The following is a 22,111-nucleotide window of genomic DNA, read 5'->3' on the forward strand; positions in this document are numbered from 1 at the left end:
GGCTTTGGGGAAGCTTTCCCCTCCAACATGTTTACCTGTCATCAGACGTCTGGGCCAGCATTTATTGCCCATCACTAATTGCCCTGGAGTGAGTGTATTTCAGAGGGCATTTAAAGAGCAGCACGGTAGCACAGTGGTTAGCACTGTTACTTCACAGCGCCAGGGTTCCGGGTTCGATTCCCAGCTTGGGTCACTGTCTGTGCGGAGTTTGCACATTCTACCCGTGTCTGCGTGGGTTCCCTCCGCGTGCTCCGGTTCTTTCCTCAAGTCCTGAAAGACGTGCTGTTAGGTGAATTGGACATTCTGAACTCTCCCCCAGTGTACCCGAACAGTCGCCGGAGTGTGGCGGCCAGGAGATTTTCACAGTAACTTCATTGCAGTGTGTTTTTAAAAAAAATTTTGAGTACCCAATTCATTTTTTCCAATTAAGGGGCAATTTAGCGTGGCCAATCCACCTAGCCTGCACATCTTTGGGTTGTGGGGCCAAACCCACGCAAACACGGGGAGAATGTGCAAACTTCACACAGACAGTGACCCAGAGCCGGGATCGAACCTGGGACCTCACGCCGTGAGACAGCAGGGCTAACCCATTGCGCCACCATGCTGCCCTACTTCATTGCAGTGTTAATGTAAGCCTACTTGTGACAATAATAAAGATGATAATGAGAGTCAAACACATTACTGTGGGTCTGGAGTCACATGTAGGCCAGACCAGGTAAGGACAGCAGATTTCCTCCCTAAAGGACATTAGTAAATCAGGTGGGGTTGTGCAACAACCGATAATGGTTTCATGGTAATAATAAGACTATTAAGTCGATTTTTATTGAATTCAAATTTCACCATCTGCCATGGTGGGATTCGAACCCAGGTCTTCAGGACGTTGCCACTACGCCATCGCTTGCCCACTCACACGGTCACGCAGCCTGCTGGCACTCAACACAAGACCATAAGACATAGGAGCAGAATTAGGCCATTCAGCCCATCGAGTCTGCTCCGCCATTCAACCATAGCTGATATGTTTCCCATCCCCATTCTCCAGCCTTCTCCACATAACTCCTGATCACCTTATAATCAAGAACCCATCTAACCAGGGGCTGGTTTAGCACAGTAGGCAAAACAGTTGGCTTGTAAAGCAGAACAAGGCCAGCAGCGCAGGTTCAATTCCCATACCAGCCTCCCCAAACAGGCGCCGGAATATGGCGACTAGTGGCTTTTCACAGTAACTTCATTTGAAGCCTACTTGTGACAATAAGCAATTTTCATTTCATTTATCTCTCTTAAAGACACTCAATGAATGGTCTCCACAATCTTCTGCGGCAATGCGTTCCACAGATTCACCACCCTCTGGCTGAAGAAATTCCTCCTCATCTCGGTTTTAAAGGATTGTCCCTACAGTCTGAGGCTGTGCCCTCAGGTTCTAGTTTCTCCAACTGGTGGACACATCCTCTCCACGTTCACTCTGTCTGGGTCTCTCCGTATCCTGTGAGTTTCAATGAGATCCTGCCTCATCCTTCTAAACTCCATCGAGTACAGACCCAGGGTCCTCAACCGCTCCTCAGATGACAAGTCCTTTATTCCGGCGATCATTCCAGTGAACCTCCTCTGGATCCTCTCCAAGACCAGCACATCCTTCCTTAGATACGGCACCCAAAACTGCTCACAATATTCCACATAGGATCTGACCACAGCCTTGTAAAGCCTCAACAGTACATCCCTGCTCTTGCATTCTGGCCCTCTCGACATGAATGCTAACATTGAATCTTGTACCGGCCTCCACGAACAGGCGCCGGAATGTGGCGACTAGGGGCTTTTCACAGTAACTTCATTGAAGCCTACTTGTGACAATAAGCGATTATTATTATTATTGCATTTGCCTTCCTAACTGCCAACTGAAACTGCATGTTAACATTAAGAGAATCCCGAAGTAGGACTCCCAAGTCCCTTCGCGCTTCAGATTTCCGAAGCTTTTTCCCATTTAGAAAATAGGCTATGCCTCTATTCTTCCTCCCAAAGTGCACAACCTCACACTTTTCCACATTTTATTCCATCTGCCACTCTCCTAGCCTATCCAGGTCCTTCTGCAGCCTCTCTGCTTCCTCAACACAACCTGTCCCTCTACATATCTTTGTATCATCTGCAAAATTAGCAACAATGCGGTCAGTTCCTTCCCACACAGGAAGCATGGTCACTCAGGCTAGGGACTTGTCTTAGCATATTCAGAACAGGAAGGAAAATTATTGTTCCAGTATAGCTGTGCTGTAGTGTCCCATCTCTGGCACTAGGGATTCAATTAATGTACAATATAGTCAGTTTACCTGCTGTTGCTGCTGCTGCATCTGCAGTTTAATTATCTGCTGCTGTTGTGCCTGGAACTGTTGCTGCTGCTGCTGTTGCTGCTGCTGTTGTTGCTGCTGCTGTTGCTGCTGTTGCTGCTGTTGCACGGCTTGTTGGGCCTGGAATTGTTGCTGTTGTTGCTGGGCGATTTGCTGCATCTGTAACTGGGCTGGAGGATTGGATTAATAAAAGAACACCATTAACCTCGACCCCCCTCGTTCAAAATGCGAACTTGACCCTGGACCCAGTCAGTTCCTTCACAGAGGCAAAGTGTGTCTCACACAGTTCACAAGAGATCATGAGGCAGGAATCCAACAAGGCACAGCATTCACCAAGTTTGCAAAAGTTCCATGTGTAGGGTGTCTTATATTTAATTGCTGTAAACCTGGTCATTCATAACATACAGAGTTCTTTACTGATCACACGAGATGAACTACAGTGAGCCATGTGCTGGATATTGCACGTATAGTAAATGCCCACGTATAGTAAATGCCACATGACTAGAGATGGGCTTGTGCTGCCTTCCTCTGGTGGTCACACCAAAAAGATTTTATAGCAAAAAAAACTAACATTCACAAATGGGTTTGAATCTAAACATAAAAGCTGAACTGTCATAAGAATTCAAACATGGGGATGGGAACATGCTACCCCTACCTGGGCTACATGTGACTCCAGTCCTAAAGTGTGATTGACTCAAGTGCTTAGCAAGCCACTTAGTTGTAAAAACATTTATGGCGAAGCCAAGGGAACTCCAATCATCAATCCTTGTTGCCTAGTTACTCACATCACACTTAAAAATGAACTCCCTGGCTCCCAATCTTTATTGGCACTATTTCAAAACCTTAGTATCTACGACAATATGCCAGCAAATCAATGATAGCGAGTAGTGAACGAGGGACCAAAACTAGAGAAAGGGGTCAGCTGATTAGTACCGTGATGCAGAAACGCTCTTGGCTTGGGTTATGAATCTTTGGAATTTTCTGCCACAGCGGACTGCTAAAACCAAAATCGATAGATTCTTGGAATCAAAGGCAACCAAGGGACACAGGAATTGAGTGGGAAAGTGGAGTTGAGGTCCATGACCATATGGAGCAAGTTTGAAGGGTTGAGGGGCATCCTCCACTTATTAAATTCCTACATTATGATTAAGAAGTCTCTGTATAATGCATACGTGATGGGCCTGAAGCTCCCATTCACAATGTCCACTTGGGAATGAATATATACTGTAAGAAGACTCAACACCAAATGTACCACGGGTGAGCAATTTTTAAGCAAGTGATCGCAATAAAGGAACTTCAGCTAAGAGTACTGCCCTTCAACTCCAGCCTGTGATCATCTCACCATCACTAACTTTCACACACATTACTTGTAAGTGAGATATGAAGTTGATTCACACTGATATTGACAATTTGGAGACAGTGACTGATGACCGTGACCTCTGTAAGTGACTGTTTGGAGGGGCATGGTAGAGAAAAGCTGAAACCTTACAGAAAGGATATGAGGGAAATAGCCGGGCGAATATCCACCAAGTGTGGGAGAAGTCAATTATGCCAAGAAGTCCTTTGTTTTCAACTGGAGACGAGGAGGAATTTCTTCTCTCAGAGGCTCATCAGTGCTTGGAATTCTCTTACCCAATGAGCAGTGGAGGCTGGGTCAGTGAATATATTCAGGCTGAACTGAGCAGTTTTTTGCTCGACAAGGAAGTCGAGGATTATGGGGGTGCAGGCAGGAAAGTGAAGTGAAGGCCACAATCAGATCAGTCATGATCCTATTGAATGGTCCTTGAAGTGTCAAACGGCCTATTCCTGCTCCTATTTCTTATGTTCTTACAAAGTTAAAGCAAGAAATAAAATGCAAAAAAACCCCAGAAATTTATAAAATTAGGGCAGAGAGAGAGGATTGATGAAGGTAATGCAATTCAGTTGTGCATGAAGTCTTTCAAAAGGCGTTTGACAAAGTGCTATATTAGCAAAGACCATGGGTTTAAAAGAGCAGTCAGCTGCATGCACAAGGAATTTGTTAAGGGACGGGGAGTATGGGTAAATATTAATCAGACTGGAGAATAGTATTTAGCACTGGAGGAGATTAGGACCACTACCGCTTTCATGACATATTAATGGCCTGGACTTGGATATACAGTGTTGCAATGAAAAGAATAGCAATAGATTTCAAGACGACATCTAATGGTGACATGGGCAGATACATGACAGATGAATTTTTATGTGGACATCTCTGAGGTGATCCATTTTAGTGGAGGAACAAGGAGCAACAATATAAATTGTGAAATTTTAAAGGGGATGTTGCACAGAGAGACCAAGGGCTATTTGAACGGGACATGACAAATTAAGAAGGCTGTTGAAAAAACATTTAGGATACTAATTCTTATTAATAGAGGAATTGACTACAAAACCAAGAAAGGTGTGCTAAATCACAACACAATACCACTCAGGACTCAGAGTATTGTGTTCCAATCATGGCACTACACTTTAGGAAGGATGCTATGGCTTTGAAGAGGGTACACAAGAGACTTACTAGAGTGGTACCAGGGATGAAGGGATGAAGTGGAAAGACAAGAGAAGCTGGGTTTTTTCACTCTATAGAGCAGGGGAGATTGCAAAGAGATTTGATGGAGGTATTCAGAATCATGAAAGTTTTAATTACCCTAACAAAACCAATTTCAGTGCAAAGGGTCAGTAACCAGAGGACGCAGACATGATAATTGATGAAAGGAATCATGAGCGATATGAAAAAGCAGTTATGCAGCAAGCTAGCACGATCTAGAATGCACTGCCTGAAAGGGTGATGGAAGTTAATTCAATAGTAACTTTCAAAACAGAAAACGTGCAGGACTCTGGGCAAAAAGGAAGGAGTGACCCTGGTCGCTGTCCGTGTGGAATTGCACGTTCTCCCCATGTCTGTGTGGGTCTCACCCCCACAACCCAAAGATCATAGAATTTACGGTGCAGAAGGAGGCCATTCAGCCCATCGAGTCTGCACCGGCTCTTAGAAAGAGCATCCTACCCAAGGTCAATACCTCCACCCTATCCCCATAACCCAGTAACTAAGGGCAATTTTTGGACAATAAGGGCAATTTATCATGGCCAATCCACCTAACCTGCACATCTTTGGACTGTGGGAGGAAACCGGAGCACCCGGAGGAAACCCACGCACACACGGGGAGGATGTGCAGACTCCACACAGACAGTGACCCAAGCCGGAATCGAACCTGGGACCCTGGAGCTGTGAAGCAATTGTGCTATCCACAATGCTACCGTGCAGGATAGGTGGATTGGCCATGCTAAATTGCCCCTTAATTGGAAAAAATGAAAAGAGAGTGGGAAGAATTGAATAGCTTGTTCAAACAGTCAGCATAGGCACCATGGACTGAATAGCAGCCCCCTTCTGTGCTATATGATTATATAACAGGGTAAAGAAAATGTTATTTCTCCTGGTTAGTGAACTGGATGTGAACAGTGTTATCCCACCCACCTGGCCCTGAAGGGTTAACTGACTATTTTTTTTTCAATCAGTTTTTCTCCACACAGCTTTGGAGCACAGAACAAAAAGGATGGCCTGGATGTTCTTCAGCACCAATACAATAATCTGAAAAAACTACTTGGACAAGTCAGATATATTAACAAAATATTTGATATTCTGAGGTCTGACTACTCTAGCTGACCCCTGTCAAAGGGCTGGACCTTAGCTGCAAGTCTTTCTATGGGAAGGAATCAAGAACCCATAACTGGAATTGGGGTGGAGTGGGTGGGGAGAGAGGCAGGAAGGAGGTTTTGGTAGTAAGAGGCTAACATGGCATTGTCTATCTGCAATGGTATGGAGAGATATTCAAGAGTGTGCTTCTCCAGAAGCAGGAAGGCCATGCTGTGCTCCCAGAGTGTGTGTGAAGAACGTCTTATGAGGGAGAACAGTTTAGCTCAGTTGGCTGGCACAGCTGGTTTGTGATGCGGAGCGATGCAAACAGCATGGGTTCAATTCCTGTACCAGCTGAGATTATTCATGAAAATCTCGCTTCTCAACCTCCAGACCACCCCCCCAGGTGATCCTCAGGTTAAATCACCACCAGTCAGCTCTCCCCCTCAAAGGGGAAAGCAGCATATGGTCACCTGGGGCTATGGTGACTTTGCTTACTTTATTTTACTTATGAGGGAGAACATGCAACTCAACCCAGGGATCCGATATTCTAACAAAGACACAACAGCCTCAATGCATGACATATTTGGACATCATTCGGTGGAATGGCCACGACATGGAGAAATCTGGTTGAGGAATGAGTCTGAATTTTTCAGTTATGGAGGTTTAAACTGCAACTGGCGACATTTACCATAAACATGTTCCTCTGAATATCTTTTAACTTTCTGTCAGTAGGTTAATAAAATGCATTAAAATGCTGTGCAGAAGAATTGTGTGGGTGTGCTAACACATTTGTTACAAGTACTGTGGAGTGTAACTTAACCTTCTTAAGAGATTTACTTCTCTATTCTGAACTTCAGCAAGTGTAAAACACCAAACAGGCTCAACGAGAGAGCTGCTATAGTAGTAAGCACAGAGGCCATTTTGTGTATCAAAACTAAAGTCTGGTTACCTCCTTCTCAACATAGCAGCACACCTCCAAGCCTCCCTTCCTTCCAGTGGGAATGTAGATGGTCGAGTCACTAAGCCTGACCAATATCAGACACCTCTAACATCACATTCTCGTCAAGAACAAGGCAAAGCTACTGAGCAAGTGGATGACAAACTGGAGCATCGGGTGACAGGGGACTCAAACCGAGGAGCATAGTCGAGTGAGGAAAGTGCCACAAAAAAGACATTGAGACAGTGACTGCCGTAAAACAGGTGTGGCCTACTTCAGGACTTTGCAACTTCCATATCCTACTCACACTGCTGCTGCGCACTTGGCGGGAAGCCAGGCATGTGCGGCACCATTCCAGACGTACCCGGCTGAGTCTGTCCAGGATGTGACATTGATTGATTCAACTGTCCCAGACCTGCCACTCCGGGGGGACGAGTGGCCATCATCCCACTCGAGCTCCCCGTAAGGCCACCTTGCAAGTTCTGCAAAGCGTTCATTGGATCTAGGAGGGAGGGAAACAAAAAATAAATAAAACGTCTGTTAAATTCTATAAAGAGCAGATAACCAAATAACCATCAGATATACCACAGGGCAGCAGGGCATGAAAATAATTGATCCGGTTCAGTGTGCGTGTGCCAATTCTTTGAAAGAGCCACCCAATTAGTTGCACTCCTTAATCTTCACCCATAATCTAGCAAAGTTTTCCGATCAAGCATTTATCCAATTCCCTTTTTGAAAGTTACTTTTCAGTCTGCTTCTGTTTCTGATCATAACTTCCTTGTCAATAGAATACAAGCCAGTTGAAGTGAAAACTGAGACCCAGGAGACTTCGGGGTGCGGCGATGACCAGCTGAGTCGCACGTTTCGGCAGCTCCCTGTGAAACGGACTTTTGGGCTCTTGATAGGAGCCCCAACGGCAATTTTGACGGCTAAAAACACTGTGCGGTAAACCAGAAGGGAATCCCCCCTGGATACGGATGGAAAAAGGAGGAGAGAGTGGCCAGATTGCAGTGGATCCTTTAGAACAGCGGCAAGGAAGGCAAGCAAAATCCAAGATGGCGTCGGAAGGTGACAGTTTAACATGGGGCCCTGAACAACAAGAGTTCTTGAAATGCTGTGTGGAAGAGATCAAAAAGGAAATGAAGAAAGAGCTGTTGGCCCCGATACTACAGGCGATCGAAGGGCTAAAGGAGGAACAAAAGACCCAGGAGCGGGAGCTTCGGGTCGTGAAGGCAAAGGCAGCCGAGAATGAGGACGATATACAGGGCCTGGTGGTGAAGACGGAGACGCAGGAGGCACATCAGAAACGATGTGTGGAAAGGTTGGAGGCACTGGAAAACAACGCAAGGAGGAACAACCTGAGGATTCTTGGTCTTCCTGAAGGTGTGGAGGGAGCGGACGTCGGGGCATATGTGAGCACGATGCTGCACTCGTTAATGGGAGCGGAGGCCCCGGCGGGTCCGTTGGAGGTGGAGGGAGCATACCGAGTGATGGCGCGAGGACCGAGAGCAGGAGAAATTCCCAGAGCCATAGTGGTGAGATTCCTCCGTTTTAAGGATAGAGAAATGGTCCTTAGATGGGCGAAGAAAACTCGGAGCAGTAAATGGGAGAACGCGGTGATCCGCGTTTATCAAGACTGGAGTGCGGAGGTGGCGAGAAGGAGGGCGAGCTTTAATCGGGCCAAGGCGGTGCTTCATAAAAAGAAGATAAAATTTGGAATGCTGCAACCAGCAAGACTGTGGGTCACATATCGAGGGAGGCACCACTACTTTGAGACGGCGGATGAAGCGTGGACTTTTATTGTGGAAGAAAAACTGGAATGAGCGGGTTATTAAAAAGAACGTTCGAACAAAGTGGTGGGGCGAATGTGGGGGGCAAAGAGGGGTTTTATGTACTAATCCTGCGATGTGGTAACTTTTCTCTCTCCCACAGGTGGTGATGGGGGGAGGAGGGGAGGTGGAGGAGATGGGGCGTTGGCCATTGGGGGCGGGGCCAAGGGAGAAGCGCGGGCTTGGTTCCCGCGCTATGATAATCATGGCGGGAATAGAGAAGCAGGAAGGAGGGGGCGTCGCACGGTGCGAGCCGAGGTCACGGGGGGAAGCCGAGGTCAGCCAGAGTTTGCTGACTTCTGGGAGCAACATGGGGGGAGTAATTACGCTAGCGGGGGATCTAGCGGGGGGGGGGTGGGAGGGGGGAATTACTGGGTTGCTGCTGCTGGGGAGAGGGGGGAGCTGGTATGGGAGAGGATGGGCGGGGGGGGCACCGCCTGGGGGAGATACAGCTGCGTGGGAACCGGGTGAGGAGCTGGAAAAAGGTGATGGCTAATCGACAAGGGGGGGGGTAGGAAGCCCCCCAACTCGGCTGATCACGTGGAACGTGAGAGGGCTGAACGGGCCGATAAAGAGGGCATGGGTACTCGCACACCTTAAGAAACTTAAGGCAGATGTGGTTATGTTACAGGAAACGCACCTGAAACTGATAGACCAGGTTAGGCTACGCAAAGGATGGGTGGGGCAGGTGTTCCATTCGGGGCTAGATGCGAAAAACAGGGGGGTGGCTATATTAGTGGGGAAGCGGGTAATGTTCGAGGCAAAGACGAGAGTGGCGGATAACGGGGGCAGATACGTGATGGTGAGTGGCAAACTACAGGGTTTTGGTAAACGTATATGCCCCGAACTGGGATGATGCCAATTTTATGAGGCGGATGCTAGGACGCATTCCGGACCTAGAGATGGGAAAGCTGATAATGGGGGAGATTTTAATACGGTGTTGGAACCAGGGCTGGATAGGTCGAAGTCCAGGACTGGAAGGAGGCCGGCAGCAGCCAAGGTACTTAAAGATTTTATGGAGCAGATGGGAGGTGTAGACCCGTGGAGATTTAGCAGACCTAGGAGTAAGGAGTTCTCGTTTTTCTCCTATGTCCATAAAGTCTACTCGCGAATAGACTTTTTTGTGCTGGGTAGGGCATTGATCCCGAAGGTGAGGGGAACGGAGTATACGGCTATAGCCATTTCGGATCACGCTCCACACTGGGTGGACTTGGAGATAGGGGAGGAAACAGGAGGGCGCCCACCCTGGAGAATGGACATGGGACTAATGGCAGATGAGGGTGTGTGTCTAAGGGTGAGGGGGTGCATTGAAAAGTACTTGGAACTCAATGATAATGGGGAGGTCCAGGTGGGAGTGGTCTGGGAGGCGTTGAAGGCGGTGGTTAGAGGGGAGCTGATATCAATAAGGGCACATAAAGGGAAGCAGGAGAGTAAGGAACGGGAGCGGTTGCTGCAAGAACTTTTGAGGGTGGACGGACAATATGCGGAAGCACCGGAGGAGGGACTGTACAGGGAAAGGCAAAGGCTACATGTAGAATTTGACTTGCTGACTACAGGCACTGCAGAGGCACAATGGAGGAAGGCACAGGGTGTACGAATATGGGGAAAATGGCGAGCAGGTTGCTGGCACACCAATTGAGGAAAAGGGGAGCAGCGAGGGAAATAGGGGGAGTGAGGGATGAGGAAGGAGAGATGGAGCGGGGAGCGGAGAGAGTGAATGGAGTGTTCAAGACATTTTATAAAAAATTATATGAAGCTCAACCCCCGGATGGGAGGGAGAGAATGATGGGCTTCTTGGATCGGCTGGAATTTCCCAAGGTGGAAGAGTAGGAAAGGGTGGGACTGGGAGCACAGATCGAGGTAGAAGAAGTGGTGAAAGGAATTAGGAGCATGCAGGCGGGAAAGGCCCCGGGACCGGATGGATTCCCAGTCGAATTCTATAGAAAATATGTGGACTTGCTCGCCCCGGTACTGACGAGGACCTTTAATGAGGCAAAGGAAAGGGGACAACTGCCCCCGACTATGTCTGAAGCAACGATATCGCTTCTCTTAAAGAAGGAAAAGGACCCGCTACAATGCGGGTCCTATAGACCTATTTCCCTCCTAAATGTAGATGCCAAGGTCCTGGCCAAGGTAATGGCAATGAGAATAGAGGAATGTGTCCCGGGGGTGGTCCACGAGGACCAAACTGGGTTTGTGAAGGGGAGACAGCTGAACACGAATATACGGAGGTTGTTAGGGGTAATGATGATGGCCCCACCAGAGGGAGAAACGGAGATAGTAGTGGCGATGGATGCCGAGAAAGCATTTGATAGAGTGGAGTGGGATTATTTGTGGGAGGTGTTGAGGAGATTTGGTTTTGGAGAGGGGTATGTTAGATGGGTGCAGCTGTTGTATAGGGCCCCAGTGGCGAGCGTGGTCACGAATGGACGGGGATCTGCATATTTTCGGCTCCATAGAGGGACAAGGCAGGGATGCCCTCTGTCCCCATTATTGTTTGCACTGGCGATTGAGCCCCTGGCGATAGCGTTGAGGGGTTCCAAGAAGTGGAGGGGAGTACTTAGGGGGGGAGAAGAGCACCGGGTATCTTTGTATGCGGACGATTTGCTACTATACGTGGCGGACCCGGCGGAGGGGATGCCAGAAATAATGCGGATACTTGGGGAGTTTGGGGATTTTTCAGGGTATAAATTGAACATGGGGAAAAGTGAGTTGTTTGTGGTGCATCCAGGGGAGCAGAGTAGAGAAATAGAGGACCTACCGTTGAGGAAGGTAACAAGGGACTTTCGTTACCTGGGGATCCAGATAGCTAAGAATTGAGGCACATTGCATAGGTTAAATTTAACGCGGTTGGTGGAACAGATGGAGGAGGATTTCAAGAGATGGGATATGGTATCCCTGTCAATGGCAGGGAGGGTGCAGGCGGTTAAGATGGTGGTCCTCCCGAGATTCCTCTTTGTGTTTCAGTGCCTCCCGGTGGTGATCACGAAGGCTTTTTTAAAAAGGATTGAAAAGAGCATCATGGGTTTTGTGTGGGCCGGGAAGACCCCGAGAGTGAGGAAGGGATATTTACAGCGTAGCAGGGATAGGGGGGGGCTGGCACTACCGAGCCTAAGTGAGTATTATTGGGCCGCTAATATTTCAATGGTGAGTAAGTGGATGGGAGAGGAGGAGGGAGCGGCGTGGAAGAGATTAGAGAGGGCGTCCTGTAGGGGGACTAGCCTACAGGCTATGGTGACAGCCCCATTGCCGTTCTCACCGAAGAACTACACCACAAGCCCGGTGGTGGTGGCTACACTGAAGATTTGGGGACAGTGGAGACGGCATAGGGGAAAGACTGGAGCCTTGGGGGGGTCCCCGATAAGAAACAACCATAGGTTTGCCCCGGGGGGAATGGATGGGGGATATGGAATGTGGCAAAGAGCAGGAATAACGCAACTGAAAGATCTGTTTGTGGATGGGAAGTTCGCGAGTCTGGGAGCGCTGACCGAGAAATATGGGTTGCCCCAAGGGAATGCATTCAGGTATATGCAACTGAGGGCTTTTGCGAGGCAACAGGTGAGGGAATTCCCGCAGCTCCCGACACAAGAGGTGCAGGACAGAGTGATCTCAAAGACATGGGTGGGGGATGGTAAGGTGTCAGATATATATAGGGAAATGAGGGACGAAGGGGAGACTATGGTAGATGAACTAAAAGGGAAATGGGAAGAAGAGCTGGGGGAGGAGATCGAGGAGGGGCTGTGGGCAGATGCCCTAAGCAGGGTAAACTCGTCGTCCTCGTGTGCCAGGCTAAGCCTGATTCAGTTTAAGGTATTACACAGGGCGCATATGACTGGAGCACGGCTCAGTAAATTTTTTGGGGTGGAGGATAGGTGTGCGAGGTGCTCGAGAAGCCCAGCGAATCATACCCATATGTTTTGGTCATGCCCGGCACTACAGGGGTTTTGGATGGGGGTGACAAAGGTGCTTTCAAAAGTAGTGGGGGTCCGGGTCGAACCAAGCTGGGGGTTGGCTATATTTGGGGTTGCACAAGAGCCGGGAGTGCAGGAGGCGAGAGAGGCCGATGTTTTGGCCTTTGCGTCCCTAGTAGCCCTGCGCAGGATATTGCTAATGTGGAAAGAAGCCAAGCCCCCGGGGGTGGAGACCTGGATAAATGACATGGCGGGGTTTATAAAGCTAGAGCGGATTAAGTTCGTCCTAAGGGGGTCGGTTCAAGGGTTCACCAGGCGGTGGCAACCGTTCGTCGAATACCTCGCAGAAAGATAGACGGAATGGGAAAAAGAAGGCAGCAGCAGCAGCCCAGGATCGGGGGAGGGGGGGGAAACCAGAAGGACTCTCAGGGGGGGGGGGGGGGGGGGGGGGGGGGGGGGGGGAGGAACCAGAAGGACTCTCAGGGTTGTTAATATATACTGTATAGTATGTATAGGTCGTTGCTACAGATAATTATATATTGGACTGTTAAATTATATTTTTGGAGAGTGTTACTTGTGACAAGGCAGTTGCCAATTAGGGCTAGTTTTCATTTTTGTTATTTATTATTTATTCATTTTTTGTTTATAAAATAGGTCATTGTTATTTGTGTTGTTATAATATTGTGCAAAGGATGCACAATGTACTGTGTTGGTTGACCAAAAATTTTCAATAAAATATTTAATTAAAAAAAACCTGAGACCCAGCTTTTCGTTGCTGAGAATTCATTGACTTTGTTCAGTCTCATAGCTCTCCTCCAACCCCAGCGTCCCAGCTGACCCCTATTTGTGTGTTCAAAATACTTAATTAAACAATGCCCTTCACAGTGTCTCTTAACAATATAATTGACATACTATTAACAAATTCCCCTTTCTTTCTTGAAACAATAAACTTTATAACACACAAATAATTTCAAAGCAAATCAAAGAAAAAAAATTATTTCCCAAATTTCGTATAAACCATCATAATACAGGAAGCCCTTCTTCCAGGTCCTCCAACAATTTCTTCAAGCATTTCTTTTGTAAAACAGTCTGAGGATTGGTGGCTTGCATCAATCTATCTTAGAGTTCTAGATTTCCTCTAACATTTGTTTTATGCCAGCAAGGCCAATAATTAACCTTTGCTCAGTCACACATAGAACATAACAGTGAGTTCTCCCAGTGAGCCAGAGAAGACACAGCCAGAGTGAGACAGAACCAAGAATGAGGTTGGGAATTTGAATCTAGGTGGGAATTGAATTAAATCAGTAAGGCAGCTCCTTTTAAATTTCAGGAGTTTAAATTAATTGAAATTAAGCTTGAATTGTGCAGTGTAGGTTAACAAGGGCTGCCCCACCCACTCACATAACTGGTTGGCAGTTAAGTGTCAGTCACTTAAATCTACCTTGGATCTAAAAGCAGGTGGGGGAGGAAAGTCAATTCAGGACAGTTTAAAAAGAGCAACTTGTAAACTCACTCCCAGAGAGCCAGAGAAGGCACAACCAAGAGTGAGTTTATGGGGGGGGGTTTATCCCTGTAAGTGACTGGTAAGTGGTGTTTCGGTTTCTTTTCATTGGTATATATATATTTTTTTTTACTTAATTGTTTATGTATTTAATTGGGGGGGGGAGAGATTGTAATTGTTGAAGTTAACCGAAGATTTAAGACATGGCAGGAGATCTCAGGCCCGTGTCATGCTCCTCGTGTGCGATGTGGGAGCTCAGGAACACGTCCACTGTCCCTGGCTCCTTCATGTGCAAGAAGTGTGTCCAGTTCCAGCTCCTGTTAGACCGCTTGACGGCTCTGGAGCTGCGGATGGACTCACTTTGGAGCATCCGCGATGCTGAGGACGTTGTGGATAGCACGTTTAGCGAGTTGGTCACACCGCAGGTGAAAGGTACTGAGGGAGATAGAAAATGGGTGACCAAAAGACAGAGCAAGAGTAGGAAGGCAGTGCAGGTGTCCTCTGCGGTCATCTCCCTGCAAAACAGATATACTGCTTTGGATTCTGTTGAGGGAGAAGGCTCACCAGAGGAAGGCAGCAGCAGCAGCCAGGTTCATGGCACCGTGGCTGGCTCTGCTGCGCAGCTGGGCAGGAAGAAGAATGGCAGGGCTATAGTGATAGGGGACTCAATTGTAAGGGGAATAGTCAGGCGGTTCTGCGGACGCAATCGAGACTCCAGGATGGTATGTTGCCTCCCTGGTGCAAGGGTCAAGGATGTCTCGGAGCGGCTGCAGGACATTCTGGGGGGGGGGGGGTGAACAGCCAGCTGTCGTGGTGCACATAGGCACCAACGATATAGGTAAAAAACGGGACGAGGTCCTACAAGCTGAATTTAGGGAGTTAGGAGTTAAACTAAAAAGTAGGACCTCAAAGGTAGTAATCTCAGGATTGCTACCAATGCCACGAGCTAGTCAGAGTAGGAATGTCAGGATAGAGAGGATGAATACGTGGCTCGAGAGATGGTGCAAGAGGGAGGGATTCAAATTCCTGGGACATTGGAACCGGTTCTGGGGGAGGTGGGACCAGTACAAACCGAACGGTCTGCACCTGGGCAGCACTGGAACCGATGTCCGAGGGGGGTGTTTGCTAGAGCTGTTGGAGAGAGTTTAAACTAATGTGGCAAGGGGATGGGAACCAATGCAGGAAGTTGGAAGGTAGTAAAACAGGGACAGAAACAAAAGGCAGTAAGGGGGAAAGTGTAAGGCAGAGAAGCCATAGTCAGAAATCAAAAAAGGGCGACAGTACAAGGTACAGTGACTGAGTGAATCGGACCAGGAATACTAAAAGGAATAAAACGGGAAGTGAAAACATTAATGGTAAGTGACGCGGCAGGTTGTTACATGAAGATATGGGTTCAACGACAAGGAAAATTAGGAGAAAGGTTAAGAGGAAATATAACTTGGGAGAGGTTACTGATCGAGGTGTTAAGATTCAGAACAGAGGTAAAAAAGCCAACATAACTGTACTTTACCTGAATGTTCGTAGTATTCGGAATAAGGTAAATGAGTTGATGGCGCAAATCATCGTGAATGACTATGATTTAGTGGCCATTACTGAAACATGGTTAAAGGATGGTCATGACTGGGAGTTAAATATCCGAGGGTATCAAGCTATTCGGAAGGACAGAGTGGATGGTAAGGGAGGTGGTGTAGCTCTGTTATTTAAGGATGACATCCGGGCAACAGTAAGGGATGACATTGGTGCTATGGAGGATAAGGTTGAATCCATTTGGGTGGAAATCAGGAATAGTAAGGTGAAAAAGTCACTGATAGGAGTAATCTGTAGGCCACCAAATACTAACATTATGGTGGGGCAGGCAATAAACAAAGAAATAACTGATGCATGTAGAAATGGTACAGCAGTTATCATGGGGGATTTTAATCTACATGTCGATTGGTTTAACCAGGTCGGTCAACGCAGCCTTGAGGAGGAGTTTATAGAATGTATCCGCGATAGTTTTCTAGAACAGTATGTAATGGAACCTACGAGGGAACAAGCGGTCCTAGATCTGGTCCTGTGTAATGAGACAGGATTGATTCAGGATCTCATAGTTAGGGATCCTCTCGGAAGGAGCGACCACAGGATGGTGGAATTTAAAATACAGATGGAGGATGAGAAGGTAAAATCAAGCACTAGTGTTTTGTGCTTAAACAAAGGAGATTACAACGGGATGAGAGAAGAACTAGCTAAGGTAGACTGGGAGCAAAGACTTTATGGTGAAACAGTTGAGGAACAGTGGAGAACCTTCCAAGTGATTTTTCAGTGCTCAGCAAAGGTTTATACCAACAAAAAGGAAGTACGGTAAAAAGAGGGAAAATCGACCGTGGATATCTAAGGAAATAAGGGAGAGTATCAAATTGAAGGAAAAAACATACAAAGTAGCAAAGATCAGTGGGAGACTAGAGGACTGGGAAATCTTTAGGGAGTAACAGAAAGCTACTAAAAAAGCTATAAAGAAGAGTAAAATAGATTGAGAGAGTAAACTTGCTCAGAATATAAAAAGATAGTAAAAGTTTCTACAAATACATAAAACAAAAAAGAGTGGCTAAGGTAAATATTGATCCTCTAGAGGATGAGAAGGGAGATTTCACAATGGGAGATGAGGAAATGGCTGAGGAACTGAACAGGTTTTTTGGGTCGGTCTTCACAGTGGAAGACACAACATGCCAGTGACTGATGGAAATGAGGCTATGACAGGTGAGGACCTTGAGAGGATAGTTATCACCAAGGAGGTAGTGGTGGGCAAACAGGGGCTGTTTAGCACAGGTCTAAATCGCTGGCTTTGAAAGCAGACCAAGGCAGGCCAGCAGCACGGTTTGATTCCTGTAACAGCCTACCCGAACAGGCACCGGAATGTGGCGACTAGGGGCTTTTCACGGTAACTTCATTTGAAGCCTACTTGTGACAATAAGCGATTTTCATTTCATTTTCATTTCAAGCTAATGGGGCTAAAGGTAGACAAGTCTCCTGGACCTGATGGAATGCATCCCAGAGTGCTAAAAGAGATGGTTAGGGAAATTGCAAATGCACTAGTGATAATTTACCAAAATTCACTAGACTCTGGGGTGGTCCCGGCGGATTGGAAATTAGCAAACGTGGCACCACTGTTTAAAAAAGGAGGTAGGCAGAAAGCGGGTAATTATAGGCCAGTGAGCTTAACTTCGGTATTAGGGAAGATGCTGGAATCTATCATCAAGGAAGAAATAGCGAGGCATCTGGATGGAAATTGCCCCATTGGGCAGACGCAGCATGGGTTCATAAAGGGCAGGTCGTGCCTAACCAATTTAGTGGAATCTTTTGAGGACATTAACAGTGCAGTAGATAACGGGGAGCCAATGGATGTGGTATATCTGGATTTTCAGAAAGCCTTTGACAAGGTGCCACACAAAAGGTTGCTGCATAAGATAAAGATGGATGGCATTAAGGGGAAAGTAGTAGCATGGATAGAGGATTGGTTAATTAATAGAAAGCAAAGAGTGGGGATTAATGGGTGTTTCCCTGGTTGGCAATCAGTAGCTAGTGGTGTCCCTCAGGGATCAGTGTTGGGCCCACAATTGTTCACAATTTACATAGATGATTTGGAGTTGGGGACCAAGGGCAATGTGTCCAAGTTTGCAGACGACACTAAGATAAGTGGTAAAGCAAAAAGTGCAGAGGATACTGGAAGTCTGCAGAGGGATTTGGAGAGGCTAAGTGAATGGGCTAGGGTCTGGCAGATGGAATACAATGTTGACAAATGTGAGGTTATCCATTTTGGTAGGAATAACAGCAAAAGGGATTATTATTTAAATGATAAAATATTAAAACATGCTGCTGTGCAGAGAGACCTGGGTGTGCTAGTGCATGAGTCGCAGAAAGCTGGTTTATAGTTGATTAAGAAGGTAAATGGAATTGTGTCCTTCATTGCTAGAGGGATGGAGTTTAAGACTAGGGAGGTTATGCTGCAATTGTATACGGTGTTAGTGAGGCCACACCTGGAGTAGTGTGTTCAGTTTTGGTCTCCTTACTTGAGAAAGGACGTACTGGCACTGGAGGGTGTGCAGAGGAGATTCACTAGGTTAATCCCAGAGCTGAAGGGGTTGGATTACGAGGAGAGGTTGAGTAGACTGGGACTGTACTCGTTGGAATTTAGAAGGATGAGGATCTTATAGAAACATAAGATTATGAAGGGAATAGATAGGATAGATGCGGGCAGGTTGTTTCCACTGGCGGGTGAAAGCAGAACCAGGGGGCATAGCCTCAAAATAAGGGGAAGTAGATTTAGGACTGAGTTATGGAGGAACTTCTTCACCCAAAGGGTTGTGAATCTATGGAATTCCTTGCCCAGTGAAGCAGTAGAGGCTCCTTCATTAAATGTTTTTAAGATAAAGATATATAGTTTTTTGAAGAATAAAGGGATTAAGGGTTATGGTGTTCGGGCAGGAAAGTGGAGCTGAGTCCACAAAAGATCAGCCATGATCTCATTTGATGGTGGAGCAGGCTCGATGGGCCAGATGGCCTACTCCTGCTCCTAGTTCTTATGTTCTTATAACAGAGCAGTACAGGCCCTTCGGCCCTCGATGTTGCGCCGACCTGTGAAACCACTCTAAAGCCCATCTACACTATTCCCTTATCGTCCATATGTCTATCCAATGACCATTTGAATGTCCTTACTGTTGGCAAGTCCACTACTTTTGCAGCCAGGGTATTCCACACCCTTACTACTCTCTGAGTAAAGAACCTACCTCTGACATCTGTCTTATATCTATCTCCCCTCAATTTAAAACTATGTCCCCTCGTGCTAGACATCACCATCCGAGGAAGAAGGCTCTCACTGTTCACCCTATCCAATCTTCTGATCATCTTGTATGCCTCAATTAAGTCACCTCTTAACCTTCTTCTCTCTTTTGAAAACAGCCTCAAGTCCCTCAGCCTTTCCTCATAAGATCTTCCCTCCATACCAGGCAACATTCTGGTAAATCTCCTCTGCACCCTTTCCAATGCTTCCACATCCTTCCTATAATGCGGCGACCAGAATTGCACGCAATGTTCCAAATGCGGCCGCACCAGTTTTGTACAGCTGCAACATGACCTCATGGCTCAGAAACTCAATCCCTCTACCAATAAAAGCTAACACGTCGTACGCCTTCTTAACAACCCTCTCAACCTGGGTGGCAACTTTCAGGGATCTATGTACATGGACACCGAGGTCTCTCTGCTCATCCACACTACCAAGAATCTTACCATTAGCCCAGTACTCTGTCTTCCTGTTATTCCTTCCAAAATGAATCACCTCACACTTTTCTGCATTAAACTCCATTTGCCACCTCTCAGCCCAGCGCTGCAGCTTATCTATGTCCCTCTGTAACTTGTAACATCCGTCTGCACTGTCCACAACTCTACCGACTTTAGGGTCATCTGCAAATTTACTCACCCATCCTTCTACGCCCTCTTCCAGGTCATTTATAAAAATGACAAACAGCAGTGGCCCCAAAACAGATCCTTGTGGTACACCACTAGTAACTGGACTCCAGTCTGAACATTTCCCATCAACCACCACCCTTTGTCTTCTTCCAGCTAGCCAATGTCTGATCCAAACTGCTAAATCACCCTGAATCCCACGCCTCCGTATTTTCTGCAGTAGCCTACCGCGGGGAACCTTATCAAACGTTTTATTGAAGTCCATATACACCACATCAACTGCTTTACCCTCATCCACCTGTTTGGTCACCTTCTCAAAAGAACTCAATAAGGTTTGTGAGGCACGACCTACCCTTCACAAAATCGTGTTGACTATCTCTAATCAAATTATTCCTTTCCAGATGATTATACATCCTATCTCTTATAAACCTTTCCAAGATTTTGCCCACAACAGAAGTAAGGCTCACTGGTCTACAGTTACCGGGGTTGTCTCTACTCCCCTTCTTGAACAAGGGGACAACATTTGCTATCCTCCAGTCTTCTGGCACTATTCCTGTAGACAAAGATGACTTAAAGATCAAAGCCAAAGGCTCAGCAATCTCCTCCCTAGCCTCCCAGAGAATCCTAGGATAAATCCCATCCGGCCCAGGGGACTTATCTATTTTCACACTTTCCAGAATTGCTAACACCTCCTCCTTATGAACCTCAAGCCTTTCTAGTCGAGTAGCCTGAATCTCAGTATTCTCCTCGACAACATTGTCTTTTTCCTGTGTGAATACTGACGAAAAATATTCATTTAGCACCTCTCCTATCTCCTCGGACTCCACGCACAACTTCCCACTACTCTTACCCTAGTCATTCTTTTATTCCTGACATATCTATAGAAAGCTTTAGGGTTATCCTTGATCCTACCTGCCAAAGACTTCTCATGTCCCCTCCTGGCTCTTCTTAGCTCTCTCTTTAGGTCCTTCCTAGCTAACTTGTAACTCTCGAGCGCCCTAACTGAACCTTCATGTCTCATTTTTACATAAGCCTCCTTCTTCCTCTTGATAAGTGTTTTGACTGCTTTAGTAAACCACGGTTCCCTTGCTCGACCACTTCCTCCCTGCCTGACAGGTACATACTTATCAAGGACACGCAGTAGCTGTTCCTTGAACAAGCTCCACATTTCCATTGTGCCCATCCCCTACAGTTTTCCTCTCCATCCGATGCATCCTAAGTCTTGCCTCATCGCATCATAATTGCCTTTCCCCCAGATATAACTCTTGCCCTGCGGTATATACCTATCCTTTTCCATCACGAAAGTAAACGTAATCGAATTGTGGTCACTATCCAAAGTGTTCACCTACCTCCAAATCTAACTGGCCTATCTTCATACTGTGTCAGGAAACCCTCCTGCACACATTGGACAAAAACGGACCCATCTAAAGTACTCGAACTACAGCGTTTCCAGTCAATATTTGGAAAGTTAAAGTCCCCCATAACAACTACCCTGTTGCTTTCGCTCCTATCCAGAATCATCTTTGCAATCTTTTCCTCTACATCTCTGGAACTTTTCGGAGGCCTATAGAAAACCCCTAACAGGGTGCCCTCTCCTTTCCCGTTTCTAACCTCAGCCCATACTACCTCAGTAGACGAGTCATCATCAAACGTCCTTTCTGCCACCGTAATACTGTCCTTGACGAACAATGCCACCCCTCCCACTCTTTTACCACCTTCCCTGCGCTTACTGAAATATCTAAACCCCGGCACCTGCAACAACCATTCCTGTCCCTGCTCTATCCATGTCTCTGAAATGGCCACAACATCGAAGTCCCAGGTACCAACCCATGCCGCAGGTTCACCCACCTTATTCCGGATGCTTCTGGCATTGAAGAAGGCACACTTTAAACCACCTTCCTGCCTGCACACTCCTGCAACTTTGAAACCTTACTCATGACCTCACTACTCTCAACCTCCTGTATACTGGAGCTACAATTCAGGTTCCCAAGGCCCTGCTGAACTAGTTTAAACCCTCCCAAAGAGCATTAGCAAATTTCCCCCCCAGGATATTGGTACCCCTCTGGTCCAGGTGTAGACCATCCCATTTGTAGAGGTCCCACCGACCCCAGAATGAGCCCCAATTATCCAGAAATCTGAAACCCTCCCTCCTGCACCATCCCTGTAGCCACATGTTCAACTCCTCTCTCTCCCTATTCCGCGTCTCGCTATCACGTGGCACGGGTAACAACCCAGAGATAATAACTCTGTTTGTCCTAGATTTAAGTTTCCACCCTAGCTCCCTGAATTCCTGCCTTACATCCCTATCCCTTTTCCTACCTATGTCGTTGGTACCTATGTGGACCACGACTTGGGGCTGCTCCCCCTCCCCCTTAAGGATCCTGAAAACACGATCCGAGACATCACGCACCCTGGCACCTGGGAGGCAACACAACTACCGCGAGTCTCTCTCGTTCCCACAGAATCTCCTATCTATCCCCCTAACTATGGAGTCTCCAATGACTAATGC

General features: G+C 47.0%; 1 protein-coding gene across 5 annotated transcripts in view; it reads right to left on the reverse strand.

The window, feature by feature from the left end:
- The window catches only part of med15 (mediator complex subunit 15), a 226,421-nt gene that overhangs the window by 128,642 nt on the left and 75,668 nt on the right, over nucleotides 1-22,111 (reverse strand). For 3 of the 5 annotated variants that reach the window (XM_072499591.1, XM_072499574.1, XM_072499555.1), the window contains exons 5-6: nucleotides 7,230-7,424; nucleotides 2,316-2,503 (exon numbers count right to left, since the gene is read on the reverse strand). In XM_072499591.1, the coding sequence (XP_072355692.1) occupies nucleotides 2,316-2,503; nucleotides 7,230-7,424 (383 nt within the window). The remainder of the gene's footprint in view (nucleotides 1-2,315; nucleotides 2,504-7,229; nucleotides 7,425-22,111) is intronic. The other 2 variants (XM_072499563.1, XM_072499583.1) reach the window with 2 other exon arrangements.

This window comes from Scyliorhinus torazame, chromosome 1 (assembly GCF_047496885.1).
Source record: "Scyliorhinus torazame isolate Kashiwa2021f chromosome 1, sScyTor2.1, whole genome shotgun sequence".
Classification (NCBI taxonomy): Eukaryota; Metazoa; Chordata; class Chondrichthyes; order Carcharhiniformes; family Scyliorhinidae; genus Scyliorhinus; species Scyliorhinus torazame.